Raw genomic sequence first — 15,286 nt, 5'->3', positions numbered from 1 at the left:
TGAGGTGGTGGTGTGGACCTGGTGCAGTGGGTGGACGTCAGGCAGCTGTCTCAGTGTGGCCATGCAGCACAGCTCCCCCAGCATGTGGGTCTTCAGGTAGTGGGAGGCCAACTGGTGACACTGGAAGTCCGCGCTGTGAACCCAGATCTTAGCCAGCAGCCAATCACAGCTGGGGTCAGAGGGCAGGAAGACCGGGTTCAGAGGGCCGGGCGTCTGCTGCAGCTGCCATTGTTGAAGGGAAGAGAATGATTAGTTTATTTTCCTTTATTGAACCAGGTGAACGTCCCACTGAGATTAAAAGGTTGTTCCAACAGTAAATACAAACAAACAAACAGAACAGACGACATCGATCTGAGTGTGACAGACCGGAACAAATATCTGGTTCAGAAGAAAGAGAAAAGACAAGAGAAAACCATCCGATCAAGGAAGAACAGTCCATTTAAAATCAAACCCACTGACCAAGGGAACAGCTGGAGCTCACCTGGATGGCGATGGGGACCAGCTGTTGCTGCCGGTTCAGGTGGAGCAGGCACAGAGGGGCGCACAGGTACGTCTGCTTCCCGTTGATCACGTTGGCCGGGACGCCGTCCAGAACCTCGTAGTCCAGCAGGTAAATGGTTCCTTTCTGTCACGTGATAGAAGAAGATACAGCAGCTGTGATGAGGTGCACAGCTGGAGGCAGAGAACAGCTGGAGGTCAGAGGTCACACATGCACACCTGTAGCTCCTGATCGAGGGAGGAGTCTTCAGGCAGGAAGGGGCGAAGCATGTCAGGCGTGACGGACAGGTGTGGAGGGAGGAGGCGGAGCTGACGCAGCAGCAGAGGGTTGCGGCCGTTCAGACACTGGTAACCAAAATACCAGTCGTCCATCCAGTGAGTCCTGACGAACCCTGAGAGACCAGACGAAGTGGGTCCTGTTAATCTGGACAGACTGTCAACAAGTGAAGCAGCAGTCCTGATCCTCTGCAGGGTCTGAGCCTCACATTCATCACACTAATAAACTGTAAAGAAGAAAGAGCAACAACCAGTTCATCCAACTGAGAACTGAGTCTGAGACTGAGATCCGACATCTCCGTTTGTTTCTTGTGTTAATGTGACGAAGGTTCCCGCCTCCTCATCATCGCTCCTCAGATCTGATGGTTTCCTGCCTTTAAATGACTAAACTGACTGACGTGTTCCCTGCAGGCGTTGATGCTGAACGGACGACGTCATACTCACTGTGGTTTCTTATCAGCACAAAGCTTTAGAGTGAGTGTGTGTTGTTGCGTCTCTTACGGGCGGTGTCGTTGTGTTGTCCGCTGTGGGAGAAGACCGTCTCCAGCTCTGTGAAACTCGACCAGGCCTCCGCTCGACCGGCGAAGCCCTTCAGGTAGAGCAGGTTCGGGGCTGAGCTGAGGACAAAGAAATAAACACCGTTCAGACTCTTCTTCTCTGCGCTCCACCGTCCTGAGTCTGTCCGCCTCTGCTCGACTTCACCTTTTGTGGGTGTAGATGAGGTTCGGCCCGAGTTCAGACAGACTGTCGATGTCCACACACTGCGGAGCGCCATCTACGTAGACTCGCCACCTGCAACAACAGAGTGGAAGGATAATCTGACACCAGGCTCAGTTTCTGAATACAGGCTGTGTGCATTTCTCTGTGGACTGAGGCTTTGACAGTCAACAGATCTTTCTCTCATTGTAAAAGTCTCAGAGCTTCATCGAGCTGCAGCTGTGCTCGGGTGAAGAAAAGGGAGAGTTGTGCTGCCTGAAAAGAAAACAGACGTCTTTCTATTTACCTGATGATCTTCTGTTGATGCTGCAGGAGTCTGAGTCTCTGCTGCTTCAGCTTCTCCTCCGTCTCGTCCTTCAGCAAACACACTGCAGTGTTATAGTAATAACAGAAACCTGAAGTCACTGAGCACAGGAAATGTTTACAACAAGATTAGGAAGCTTAGAAACCTTTGTGTCCCGTCACTGTTATGACTGACTGACTGCCTCTGTACCTGAAGCTTGTCCTGCACGAGTCACATCCACCATCAGAGGAAACACATAAATACAAAACGTGCATATTATGACAAAGTGAAGACAGAGCAAGTCTGAACAGGTGCTCCTCAGCTCGACCTCGTATCTTCTCTAACTTCTATTTCTTACACTTTCCACTCTGCAGCTCTACGTCGCCATCTGCTGTTCGAAGCCACCTGTCGCACAGGAACACCTGTGGTTCTGGATCTGCAGGTTCTGACCCCTCTCCTCCTGCCAGCCTGCGGACCTCCACGCGACTGCAGTGCCAGTCCAGGTCTGGGAGTCCTGTCTGAGCCTCCAGCCGGAGCCGGACCAGAATCGGGCGACCCAGAGGCTCATTGGTCCGGATCTGGACCGGACACACCTGTTAGGAGACCGTCATAGTGAAACTCAAAGGTCAAGTCTCCTTATTCTGAAAACAAACACAAGAGATCAGTAACTTCACGCTCTGAAGAGGTGAAGGGGCAACAGTGGCGTTCTGTATTTTGATTGGGCAGCAGCAGGGCGGGCTACCTGTGATCCCACTAGACACCACAGAGCACAGGTAGCTGGTAACCACCTGCTGTTATCTACCAAACATGGTGGGATGTAGTTTAAAACAAGGACAGTGGCAGTTTAGGGAATATTTATTCAAATAATCTCACGACAAAGTCAGTTCATTAGCAGAACTGACAATATCATGGTGAGGAACGTTTCAGCTGGTAAATATGTTTCCAGACTTTCAACCACATCTTGTGGCCTTCATTAGCTTAGTGAGTGTAGCTAGTGCTGAAACTGTTTGTAAAATGACTATTTCCAAGGTAAATAAACAGTTTGTGTTGAATCTCAAGCAGGAAACAGTGAAACTCACCGATCCCGACAGGAGATGACGGTCACCCTCATTCACGCTGGTGGGCGGAGTCTCTCCCTGCGAGCCAATCAGGTTGAGCCACAGGTGGCTGTAGGTTCCACAGGTGGGACCAGGTGAAGTGTGGACGGTCACCTCAAACTCCTGACAGGAAGCTGTCATGTCAGACATGATGGTGCCACAGCTGGTGAGGACAGGGCGACGGATCAATACGACGCCACCTGTTGGCCAGTTCCTCTAACGACCACTAGAGTCTGGCTCCAACAGTGAGTCAGTCCCCATAGACTCCCATGTTAAAATGTCCAACTTTACAGCAGAAATAAACATGTTTACAGCCTGGTACAAAAACTGTTTTGGTCTCTAGAGCTAATTTCCTCCTTCATGACACCTGTTTATATAACTCACCTGTTTACATTTTATTAAGGACTAAAGTTATGGAGGATTGAGGGCGTGGCCTCTTTGAGTGACAGGTGGGGGAGGGTATGCTTGCAACAAACCCACATGCACCTAAGTCTCAGCTCCACACAGGCCCCTCCTCTTTGTCCATTTTAGGATTAGCTGGGAGTTAGGGGGTGGAGTCAGGCACTGCCAAGATGGCGACGGTGAAGCAGCTCACTCTAAGCTTCAGAAAACTGTGGGTGACGTCACAGAGGCAAAATCCATCTTTATTTACAGTCTATGGTTAAAATTAAGTTTTGGTGCCTTCATCGTCATGGTTACAGTACCTAACACATGTTGTTTTTTCTTGTAATACTGTGAGTTACTTCTCTAAATCTCATTGGTCCAAACACTTCATGGTGTTTTTTACAAAAACAAGCGTAATTTAAAGGTTTTAAAAGGTTTGTTTTGAAACGGACGAGACGTAAAACAGAGCTGTAGTAACAGAGGGATTCTGGCTCTGCTCTCATGTGCTGACGCATCAAGCCCAAATTTTGTGGCATGGCCCACCTCTGGAGATTAAATAGTTTGAAGGCTGAAATGAAAAACGCAGCTGTGTCCTCTGTTGTGTTTTGTGTTTGGGGTTTAGTTGAATCTGCCGTCTCTGATAAGAACTCATTTGTTTACCTCTCTGGTATTTGACTTGGAAATGAGCAACGCGACCGTTAAGCGTGGGCGTTGTGTCCCCACAAGAGCTGCAGTAAACACACTCACAAACAAACACTGCATTCTTTCATCTTAAAGGTCACTTCCTTCATTTTTCATAAGTACCTGACGAGAAAGCTTCCTGTTCTGTTTAACTGTCAGACAATGACTGAAGCCAAGTTACCTGACTCTTCAACTAGTAAGTGACAGGACAGAGGAAGTCATCCTGTACTCAATTTAAACCCCAGTAAATATTCACTTATTATCAAAAATGTAATTCCTCAATAGTATTGAATTGTTTGCTGCCTGTTGACAAAACCTTCCTTGTTCAGCTGGCAGTGATTCTCCAGAGTTAATGTTTATTAGCTGGAAGTGAAATGAAAACTGATGCTAGTTCTTTCCAGGAAATATTCTATTAAACCATCACAAACCAGCAAAGCATTACTGCTCTGGTTTTTCACATCAAATTTAGCACAAATTCATGAAGAAAGTGATAATAAATCTGTAGGAATCAGAAGAAAACTTCTTGTTAGAAGAGAATAAAAGTTTGTTTTTATGGAGAACAGGACTGACAGGATCACTTCTCTTTCCACTTTTATGGAAATATTTTATCTCTCAAAATAAAAAGTAAATCCAGTTACATCACTGATGGAAATTAGAAAATAAAAGCCTTTGTTTACCTTCTGACTCGTTTATCTGAATTATGTTGAAGATTTTTACAAGAAAAATTAAGACACAAACTGATTTTAAGACTGCCCAGTTTATGTTAATTTGTCAGACTGCTGTGACCTTTGACCCTTTCACTCCTCATTGATGATGTTTGTGATCAAGAATTTAAGCTGATTCTGTCATAATAATGTAAATGAAACCAGACAGACAGGTAAGCTTACCTGCACAGTGACACCTCCTCTCCTCTCTGGGCTGTTGATGTGCTGAATGGCAGCATCAGGTACTCTGCACATCTCTCTCTTTTTTGTTTTAAGTCCCCTCCCACCACAACACCTCCACATCCTGTTGGTTCAACCTGAACACCTGAACACATCACTACAGGTACATCACTGCTGGACTGTTTACATGTGACCCGTCTTTATGAAACCAATTCTAGTAGTTTCATTCAAGTATTTTCATTCAATGAGGCTTTTCATCCACAACATTTAACCTGTGTGTAAAACAGTGTCACCTGTCCGTATTTATGAGAACATTACAACTCAGTGAGAGGAGCTGATGTCCCTGCATGATACTGCCAACAGACAGTCTATGGTCCAATAATATATTCATGATGAACACCGTTAAAGGCGACTGGTTCCATAGTGTAGCGGTTATCACGTCTGCTTTACACGCAGAAGGTCCTGGGTTCGAGCCCCAGTGGAACCAGCGTTTTCACGAATTCACCTCAACAGCGTCACAAAGAACACGGTATAGAACATTATAACAACATTCATCAAGACGCAGAAAGAATAAGACCCCGTCTGTAATCTGAGTTATTGTCACAAAACAAAATTATGTTTTCAGAAACGACTTTAACAGAAGAGAGGAAAGAGGGTTCTGGTTTGGACATCTGACTTTCAAAATAAAAGCGGGTTCGGTTACTACGGACACACGACCTTTAAAACGTGTTTCTGCATTTTGTATTGAAAATACTGTTGTTTTTTGTCTGCTGTCTGAAACGTGGTAGTACTTTAATAATGTGTTCAGCATGGTTCCTTCAATGGTATTTTGCTGTAAAAAAAAAAAAAAAAAAAGAAAGAAAGAGATTACACAAGACACAGCTGTGTTGTTATGACCATCTTAGAGATGATTATCATCGAGTCAGAAACTCATCATGTGATCAATAAACTCGAGATTAAGAACAGTAAAAAGTGGAGATGCCGGGGATTGAACCCGGGACCTCATACATGCGAAGCATGCGCTCTACCACTGAGCTACATCCCCACACAGTGCTCATCGAGGGCCGGGGATCAGTATTTACCCGTGAGACAGACGGCGGTGAGGATATGAGACGTTAATAGTTTTATTTCATTTCACGTGACATATTCAAACAAAGACTTATTGTACTGTAAGATAACCGGCCCGTAAAATACATATCACTGATATGAACAATTAATTTCCCTAAACAGAAGAATCAACAGAACCCCTCTCTTTAGTCCTGTTTGACGCTCCACTTCCACTTTGTCCTGTTGTGCTGTATTGTTCCAGCGACATTTTCTTCTCATTCATAGTCTCTCACAGTTAGTAGTCAGGTGGAGAGTGCACTACACTGAATATGGTGAATGTAATAAACTAAAATAACAAAGAAATGCAACATAATATCGTGTGTCTTCATTACCTGTTCTTAGAATACCTTTTCCTTAGAATTAGAGATAATTCTCACACCCTCATAACTCTAATAAACTACCCTGTCGGAGCAGGTTCATTTCACCTGGATCAAACAGGAAGTGATGTTTACTCTGAGCTGATGAAAGAGGATGCAAAATATATGTTAAAAAAAAAAGCGAACATGAACAGCTTGTTTCACATATATTCAGAGTAAATTAATATTTAATGGACAAATCTGTCCAAGTCACTGTACATGTAATTACAGGTTCTAAACTTGTGTTTGAAAAAATGAAATATTAATATAAATATTCTATAAATATTTCATATTTTATTTATATTTATTTTATATTGATTTCTGCATTGGTTAAATCTAACTAAATACTTTCAAGTACTGCACGCAAGCATGACTTTGAGGTACAGCTTGTACTATATATATATGTATATATACATATATGTGTATATATGTATATATATTCATACTGTTCTATTACATTTCTGAACGAAATACTGTTTATTTTATTCAACAGCTTTAATTACTAGTTAAATTAGATTAGATTTTTTTTTTTTTTTTAAAGATAATGCTTTCTTCTAAAAGTAACTACCCAACAGTATACACAAGCAGAGCTGAAACTATATTTTATTTCGTTTATTTTGTTCTGTTTTAACAACAGTTCTTTATTTGGTGTTTTTCTAATACAGCTTCTGGCCACTAGAGGGAGCACCGAGCCGCGGAGCAGCATCGCACGCAACAATACGCCATCTTGGATTTTACACGCGTTGTATTGAGTTTAATGGGATTAACCGTCACTCTGTCGGACTAAATCGTGTTTTTGTTGCTTTGTACCCACCGGACATCCACGTCAACACCCCTGAACGGTTGCCGAGTCGTTCACCTGCCGTCCAGAGGGTTCGTGTTGTCAACATCAGTCCGGTAATCAACTTTATATGAACGCCGAACCTTGGAAATGGCTACTTCTCTAGAAGGCGATCCGGGACTGTGCCGCACCTCTGCTACCAGCGGGTAAGTGTCCATCCGCTCAGACAGCAAAACGAGCGGAGCAGAAACCGCCAACAGTGTTTGTAGTGAAGTTTCACTTTTAAGACCGTACACGTTAAACTAGGCTGAGTTTGTGACAAGATATCCGATGCGAAAACTCGAAGAAATATGGTGGCAGGTGCCAGAGAGGCGCAAGCTGCGATGGCCGAGTGGTTAAGGCGTTGGACTTGAAATCCAATGGGGTCTCCCCGCGCAGGTTCGAACCCTGCTCGCAGCGGATGGGTACACGTTTAGTTTCCTGCTTTTACAACTAGATTCACTTACATTCAGGGCCGGATTTATACCGCCGCAGCTGAGATTGCTCCACGCAGAAGCTGGTGTTAGCTTAACTCGGAATTTTAAAGAGACTGTAACTTCTCTGGGATAATGTAGTCCATGTTTTTTTTTTATACAGACCTGATTAAATGTGGTCTGGATCTAAACAAAACTGTAAAGTGTTGTGCTTTTTTACATTATACCAGCATTATACGTAAAGAATGAATTTCCCCTAGGGGATAAATAATGTATCTATCTATCGATCTTAAGATGAAACTGAGTTGATTGACAGAAAATTAATCTGTGACTGTAATGATAATCTAATCTACCATTCCCAACATTTTATTATTCCATCTTTCCCTTTTATTAAGTCAAATCATTTAGATTTTTGACTGAAGGTTGACCTGTCAAAGGGAACCAGTGAGCCGGAGTCAGTGTTTTTTGATTGATGAAGGTAAATTGATGCTGATAACCTCAGTCTGATCTTCTTTCTCTCTCTTGTTGTTTGTGCTCATCTGAAGAAGAAGAAGAAAAAGAAGAAGAAGAAGTCTGATGGGGACGAGCAACAAGAAACAATATGGAGCTGTGATATCGTCCAGGTGGGACAACAACAGACCAGGTGAGCACTTTCACACAGGTGTAAAGTCTGACAGCAGATAAAATGATTGGTGGAACAAAACGTGATTTCAGGAAACCACTAAGTGTTTCTGTTCTTCTCTTTTGATGGAGCTGGGCGAACAGTTTCCCAAAGCCCTGACCAGTATCGTGTTAATGTCAGGACCTGGTTGTGGTACAGGCTGGTTTTTACACCTAACCTGTTTGGTTCATCATCATGAACTTTGGTGTGTTTACCTGTTTGTTTTGGTTTGTGGTCTGAAAGCAAACGGACCAAGAAAAGCACGTTGGTCAATGTTATATAACGTGAATGACTTGACATATGTCGGGCCAAAGAGAAGGCTCCAGTCACTAATTAAGAAAACGTGATAAGTAATTGATAATTAATAATCAGAATAATTCCAACAACTCCAACCAAAGAGGAAATATCACACTGTGATCACATGGTTCTGTCCTTGAACGCATCATGGCTCTGCAGGTGGTGTCGTCGGTCCGTCCACCACTTTGGTCCAAACTGAAACATCTCATTGTTACTGGAAGTTCCCCTGAGGATGAACTGTAATAACCCCGGTGATTCTCTGATCAAACAGCTGATGAGTTCCCATGAGCCTCAGCTGGACGCGGTGTTCGGTCTGGTTTTAATGTAACGAGCCGACGTGAGGTCACAGTGATGAAGCCACATAACACTGTCACTGTCTCTCACCTCCGGGGGGGTTGGTGTTGTTTCTGTGTGTGTGTTTGGGCTTGTTTTTATATCCTGGTGGGGGCTTGTTTCACCATGGCGACTCGTGTGAGGTCTGCACAGGTAGAGACTTGGTTTTAGGGTAAAAGGTGAGTGAATGTGTTATGTCAACGAGTTTACCTTACAAATAAGTGTGTGTGTGTGCGTGCGTGCGTGCGTGCGTGCGTGCGTGTGTGCGTGCGTGCATGCGTGTGTGTTATGGCCACCTCTTCTGTCTGGCCTTTAACATCAGAACAAAATGTCCCTGTTCAACAACATGACGTCTCTCACTTCCTGTCTCTTCATGGCGCGACCGTCTTCAGCTTCCTGACAGAAACTGTGAATATATTTAATATTTATATTAATATGAACTTTAATGTTACAATCGTTCAGAACGTTTGTAACAGAAGTGAAGAAGTGACCTTATTCTAATTCAACAGGAATGTGTGGGGTTTGATTGAGTGTGGCTGTAGCCCCGCCCCTCCTCCTGTCCTGGCACAGGTGAGGTGTCACACAGCTCGACACATATGGTGTGTGCAGGACCTTGTTGTTCCTGTGGTTCGATGAGTGAGATCAGCTGACTGCGTTGTCTCAGTTTGGGCTCGGAGACAAAAATGTCCGTCCTGTGTTAGAGACGCACCAGAGTTCACTCCAGGTCAAAATGGCCGTTAATATTCCAGATCATATGGAACGACCACCAGACACATTATTAAACAGCCACAGAACAGCCTCCATTTAAACAGCAATAAAACACAAACCTTATGATCTGACTGATCGCTGATCTCACCGATCAGACACACACACCAACATCACACTGAGCTGGTGATGTAGTTCTGGATATCAGCCCGGCTGTGATTGGGTCAGAGACAATCAGCTGATACTCATCTCTCCCTCAGTGTGATGTTCTACCAGCGCCATGTTAGTTCAATGAGCAACAACAGATTATGATCTGTTTGTTTATTTCATCATTTATTTGTCACAACGCTAGTAGTTCAACTGGGCTGGTGCTGGACTGTTGCTAAGCAACACATAAACATGTTCCTGACCTCTCCTCGTTCCCTCAGGTGTTTCTGAAGGATCCACCTTCTTCCTTCATCCTCTCCTGACGACATCGTTTCATTCAAACATTATTTCTGAAATATTTTCATCTTTGTTTGTTACAGTCTGAGATCGATAACGACGTTAATGTGACGCTGATTAACGGTTGATAGAACAGCTGTGAGGAGGAGTGATACGTGGATAGATAGATACTTTATTTATCCCCTAGGGGAAATTCATGTGTCCATTAGCTCATTGTTGATAATAATAATAATAATAATAACAGTTGATAATAAATGAACAATAATAATTAGATTAGTCCACTTCCTTTGGCTGAGGTGTTGTATAGCCTGATGGCAGTGGGAACAAAGGATCTCCCGAACCTCTCTGTTCTGCAGTGAGATGAGACGTTTGCTGCAGCTGTAGCTGCTTCTCTGTCCTGCCAGAATGTTGTGGAGAGGGTGGTTGGTATTATCCAAGATGGCCTCCATCTTACATAGCATGCGTCTCTCCACAACAGTCCTGAGTGAGTCCAGACTCCTGCAGCACAGACTCAGCCTTTGTGTTCATGTCTGACATGCTGCTTCCCCAGCAGACTGCAGCATAAAAGAGTTCACTGGCCACCACTGATTGATAAAACGTGCAGCATTTCACTGCAGACGTCAAAGGACCTGAACCTCCTGAGGAAAAAGAGCCGGCTCCGCCCCTTCAGGTAGATGGCATCTGTGTTCAGGGACCAGTCCAGTTTACTGTCAAGGTGCACACCTAGGTATTTATAAGAGTGCAGCACCTCAATGTCCTTCCCTCGAATGTTGACTGGCTGAAGGGCCTAGACCTCCGAAAGTCCATGACCATCTCCTTGGTCTTGGATGTGTTCAGAAGGAGGCAGTTCTTGTTGCTCCATTCACCGTCGTCAGATCCCTGTACTCCTCTTCCTGCCCCTTCCTGATACATGCCACAATAGCTGTGTCATACAGGGTGAACAGGAACGGAGCCAGAACAGTCTCCTGTGGAGTCCCAGTTAAAGGTCCCAGTGCTGTTGTACTCTATAGCTGTGTCACAATTCGTCGTAGACCGTGAAGGCTGAACTGAAATGAGACGGTCTGATCTACGGAGGATTAATGCTGTGCGTCACCAGCTGTGCGTGCCGTTGCAAAGCACAGCTCCTGTTGCCTGGTAACCTTGGCAAAACTTAACTTTTTTTCACAAAAACTTGAGGTTATAAGGCCCCGGGCTTTAACAGCTGTTGACCTGAGCTGAAACAAAACACTTACAGTTAAAAGTGTCTCTCTGTCTGTGTTGTTTGCTTTCATTACTGGCGTGCAATGCATCTTGGGATATGTTGGCCTACCTACCTCCTCCAAATTCAGCCTTCTTTTCAGCAAAAGAACACACACACACACACACACACACGGCTGGTTGTAGTGTTTAAGTCTCTGTATAAATGAATGTAGCTGCTGTGAGATATTAACCTCCTTAACACAGTCCATTTCAGTGTTTGGTTAAAACTACAGTTACAGTTTACCGGAGCTGGAGGAACGAGTTTGAACGAGTCCCCCCCCTATCTTAGCTTAGCATACAGACCGGAAACAGGGGAAACAGCTATCTTAGCTTAGCATACAGAGTGGAAACAAAGGAAACAGCTATCTTAGCTTAGCATACAGACCGGAAACAGGAGAAACAGTTACCTTAGCTTAGCATACAGATTGGAAACAGAGGAAATCTTTGGTATTTTTGCCTTTTTCACTGAGACAAATAAATGATCATCAGTTGTGTGTCGACTGATTGAGCTGAAGGTTTGTCAGTTCATTTTCTCACTGTGAAGTCACATCTTCAGCTGCAGCTTCAGTTTCTTACATAACATCTAATCCAGTAAACTAATGCCTGTATCCGTCCATTTATCTCCATTTATTATGTATGATAAGTTTTCAGACCCACGGCGTCTCTGCATCGTCAGGGCGGGGGGAGAGAGAGAGGGAGAGAGAGAGAGAGAGGACACCAGAAATACCTCCATTTCTATTCTCTCTTTATGTCTCTCGCCCACTCTCTCTCTCCCAGCTGTGTGTGCAGTGAATTGAAGTGGAGGAGGAGGGAAACATTAACGGCAGGAGAAGACAGCCAGAGGATAAAGAGAGGCAGAAAGAGTGAGTGAGCGAGGTAGAGCGATAGTAGGAGAGGAGAGAGAGAGAGGGAGGCGGTAAGAGCGTGTGAAGGAGGGCGTCTGATGGAGATGGGAGTATTTATAGGTAGAGAGATGAGGAGATAGAACGACGCGAAAGAGAGAGAAAGAGAGAAGGAGGGAGGAGAGAGACGAGAGAGGGAGGCAGAGAGACAGGGAGAGAGAGAGGAAAATCCAGACACAATAAGAAGAAAGGGAAGACAAAGAGGAGGAGAGCGCGAGCGAGGGACCATGCTGAGGAGGAAGAGGAGCGTGTCGTTCGGAGGCTTCGGATGGTAAGAGTGTGAACGAGTGTGAACGTGTCTCGTCGTTCGGTGAATGGCTGAATGATCTCATCACCTCTCTTACTCACACTTTCAGGGTTTTTGAGTTCATTTCCAGCCTGAGCTGCACTGAAGTGACATCACAGTGACATCACGGTTGCATCAGCCCCCCCCCCAAAAAAACAAAAACAAAAAACAAATGAGTGAAATCATCTTTTTTAGTTTTCTGAGCTGCTGTGGGAGGAGATGAGACGGGATCAGTAACGTGGTCGGAGTGGTTGAGACTTTGTTTGAACGGGTTTGGTTGAAAACTTTCCAGGCTGTTGCAGCTGATGTTTAATCCTAGTCAGTGTGAGATACGTTCACTCTGTTTCCAGATGAACGACGGCGAACAAAAAACCTTTTACTGCTGCAGTTAATGAACAACTTTCTGTCAGGAACTGACAGAAAGTTTTACTGACAGAGGCTCCTGCTCTCAGATCAGCTGCAGGTGTCTGTTCACATCAGTTATATAGATCATGTTAATTAAATTATATGTGCATTAAACACATATGTATATATATATATATGTGTGTGTGTGTGTATATTTATATTGTGTGCAGTCACTTTCACAGTTGATCATTTGTCTTTCTCTAAAGGAAATCCATTACGTGTCCACAGCAGTGTTCTGATTACCAGTTGAACTTGTCGGTTGTTTTCTTTTAGTTTCTCATTTTGAATAAAACATTCATTTACTTCAGGGCTGCAACTGATTATTGTTTTCATTATTGATTAATTGTTTTGTCTGTGAAACTCAAAGATATTAACCTCACAATCATCTGACAAGTGTCTGCACATTTTTGCCATTTTGCTAAAAACTAGAATGATCATCCAACAGATTGATTTGCTTTTGATTGACTAATTGATTATTGACTATTTCTTAAGAGTTGCATGAAAAATTGAAACAACTCTCATGTGAGGGGGCAGTACAATCCTATGGGTTTGGAAACGGGGAAACAGCTATCTTAGCTTAGCATTAAGACTGGAAACAAGGGGAAACAGGTAGCTTAGCTTAACATACAGACCGGAAACAGCTAGCCTGGCTCTGTCTCTGAAGCTCACTGATTAGCATGTTGTGTCCCACTGGGTCGGTCGTATCAGAATTGTTGGCAGTTACATGAGGGAACTCTTTATTGGCGGGCAACCTCAAGGTCAGGACTAAACTGCAGGAAGTCTTAAGTATAAATGATTAATGAAGTAACTGCTGCTGCGCCATGTGAGTTAGAATGAGCTCAGTCCTGGTTGATTTAGAGAAGCTCGTATCAGTCCTGCTGCTGTAACTCAGAGGATCTTCATATAGACAGCTGGAGACAGAACATCAGAACTGACCCGGCCAAAGAAGTTAAAGAAACTCAATGTGCACGGACACATGTAAACACATTGCTATAGTCTGTGAAGACTCCCTGTGATCTGAGCGTGTCTGAATATGAAGCTGCGAGTTAAGCTGCTGTCAAACCACTGTTCTAAATCAAGCTGTATTAAACTACAGGTAACCATGGCAACAGCACTATACAACCAACAATACAACACTGTGTCTGACCTGAATATGTATGTATTTCTTTCCTATTTATGTTCATGCTCAGCTGGTTTTTGGTTTAACATGATGTCACATGTCTCTAAACACAGCTCTGATTGGATGTTTGGACGAGGCGCAGTTTTAAGGGGGGGGGGGTTGTTTGTTGATAGTTTGATGGTTCAATGGTTTTGATGGTTTTAATAGTTTGATAGTTTGATGGTTTTGATGGTTCGATGGTTTTGATGGTTCAATGGTTTTGATGTTTCACTGGTTTTGATGGTTTTGATGGTTCAATGGTTTTGATGGTTCAATGGTTTTGATGGTTTGATGGTTCAATGGTTTTGATGGTTCGATGGTTTTGATGGTTTGATAGTTCAATGGTTTGGATGATTCAATGGTTTTGGTGGTTTGATGGTTTTGATGGTTTTAATGGTTCGATGTTTTAATGGTTCGATGGTTTGATGGTGTTGATGGTTCGATGGTTTTGAGGGTTTGATAGTTTTGAGGGTTCAATAGTTTTGATGGTTCGATGGTTTGATGGTTTTGATGGTTTTGATGGTTTGATGGTTTTGATGGTTTTGATAGTTTGATGGTTTTGATGGTTCGATGGTTTTGATGATTTGATGGTTCAATGGTTTGATGGTTTTGATAGTTCGATGGTTTTGATGGTTTGATGGTTTTGATGATTTGATGGTTCGATGGTTTTGATGGTTTTGATGGTTTTGATGGTTCAATGGTTTTGAGGGTTTGATAGTTTTGAGGGTTCGATGGTTTTGATGGTTCCATAGTTTGATGGTTTTGATGGTTTGATGGTTTTGATGGTTCGATGGTTTTGATGGTTTGATGGTTTTGATGGTTCAATGGTTTTGATGGTTTGATGGTTTTGATGGTTCGATGGTTCGATGGTTTTGATGGTTTTGATAGTTCGATGGTTTTGATGGTTTTGATGGTTCGATGGTTTTGATGGTTTGATGGTTTTGATGGTTCAATGGTTTTGATGGTTTGATGGTTTTGATGGTTCGATGGTTTTGATGGTTTTGATAGTTCGATGGTTTTGAGGATTTGATGGTTTGATGGTTTTGATGGTTTTGATGGTTCGATGGTTTTGATGGTTTGATGGTTCGATGGTTTTGATGATTTGATGGTTTTGATGGTTTGATGGTTTTGATGGTTCGATGGTTTTGATGGTTTTGATGGTTTTGATGGTTCGATGGTTTTGATGGTTTGATGGTTCGATGGTTACAGGGAGAGAAATCCTGGTTCACAGAGGAGTGTAAAGGAGCTTCTCTATGTGTCGTTCTGGCCTCAGTAAATCTCAGTCTGCAGTTGGTCTGTCAGAACTCTGTGTGACCAG

At 43.5% G+C, this 15,286-nt stretch overlaps 1 protein-coding gene, 1 long non-coding RNA gene, 3 other non-coding genes and 1 pseudogene across 10 annotated transcripts in view; 4 read left to right on the top strand and 2 right to left on the bottom strand.

Annotated features, from left to right (window-relative positions):
- Positions 1–2,234, top strand: part of LOC111239535 — a 3,545-nt gene extending 1,311 nt beyond the window's left edge. For both annotated transcript variants that reach the window (XR_002665870.1, XR_002665871.1), the window contains exon 3: positions 2,149–2,234. This is a non-coding gene — a long non-coding RNA (uncharacterized LOC111239535). The remainder of the gene's footprint in view (positions 1–2,148) is intronic.
- LOC111239534 overlaps positions 1–4,837 on the bottom strand; it is a 10,046-nt pseudogene extending 5,209 nt beyond the window's left edge.
- A 397-nt stretch (positions 4,838–5,234) lies between these two features.
- trnav-uac lies at positions 5,235–5,307 on the top strand. The gene has a single exon. It is a non-coding gene; the product is annotated as a tRNA-Val (tRNA).
- A 486-nt stretch (positions 5,308–5,793) lies between these two features.
- On the bottom strand, positions 5,794–5,865 carry trnaa-cgc. The gene has a single exon. It is a non-coding gene; the product is annotated as a tRNA-Ala (tRNA).
- Positions 5,866–7,441: 1,576 nt separating this feature from the next.
- On the top strand, positions 7,442–7,523 carry trnas-uga. Its single transcript has one exon. It is a non-coding gene; the product is annotated as a tRNA-Ser (tRNA).
- Positions 7,524–8,098: 575 nt separating this feature from the next.
- Positions 8,099–15,286, top strand: part of LOC111239482 (rap1 GTPase-activating protein 2-like) — a 33,503-nt gene continuing 26,315 nt past the window's right edge. For 4 of the 5 annotated variants that reach the window (XM_022769362.1, XM_022769359.1, XM_022769361.1 and 1 more), the window contains exon 1: positions 12,070–12,389. In XM_022769362.1, coding sequence (XP_022625083.1) covers positions 12,346–12,389 — 44 coding nt within the window. In that variant the 5' untranslated portion in view covers positions 12,070–12,345. Of the gene's footprint in view, positions 8,181–12,069; positions 12,390–15,286 lie in introns of those variants that run through there. The other variant, XM_022769365.1, reaches the window with a different exon arrangement.

The sequence above is a fragment of the Seriola dumerili genome, unplaced genomic scaffold (assembly GCF_002260705.1).
Source record: "Seriola dumerili isolate Sdu_G_001 unplaced genomic scaffold, Sdu_1.0 BDQW01002927.1, whole genome shotgun sequence".
NCBI classification, from domain to species: Eukaryota; Metazoa; Chordata; class Actinopteri; order Carangiformes; family Carangidae; genus Seriola; species Seriola dumerili.
Note: the sequence above shows the minus strand (reverse complement) of the source record. Positions and strands in the feature narration are given on the sequence as shown.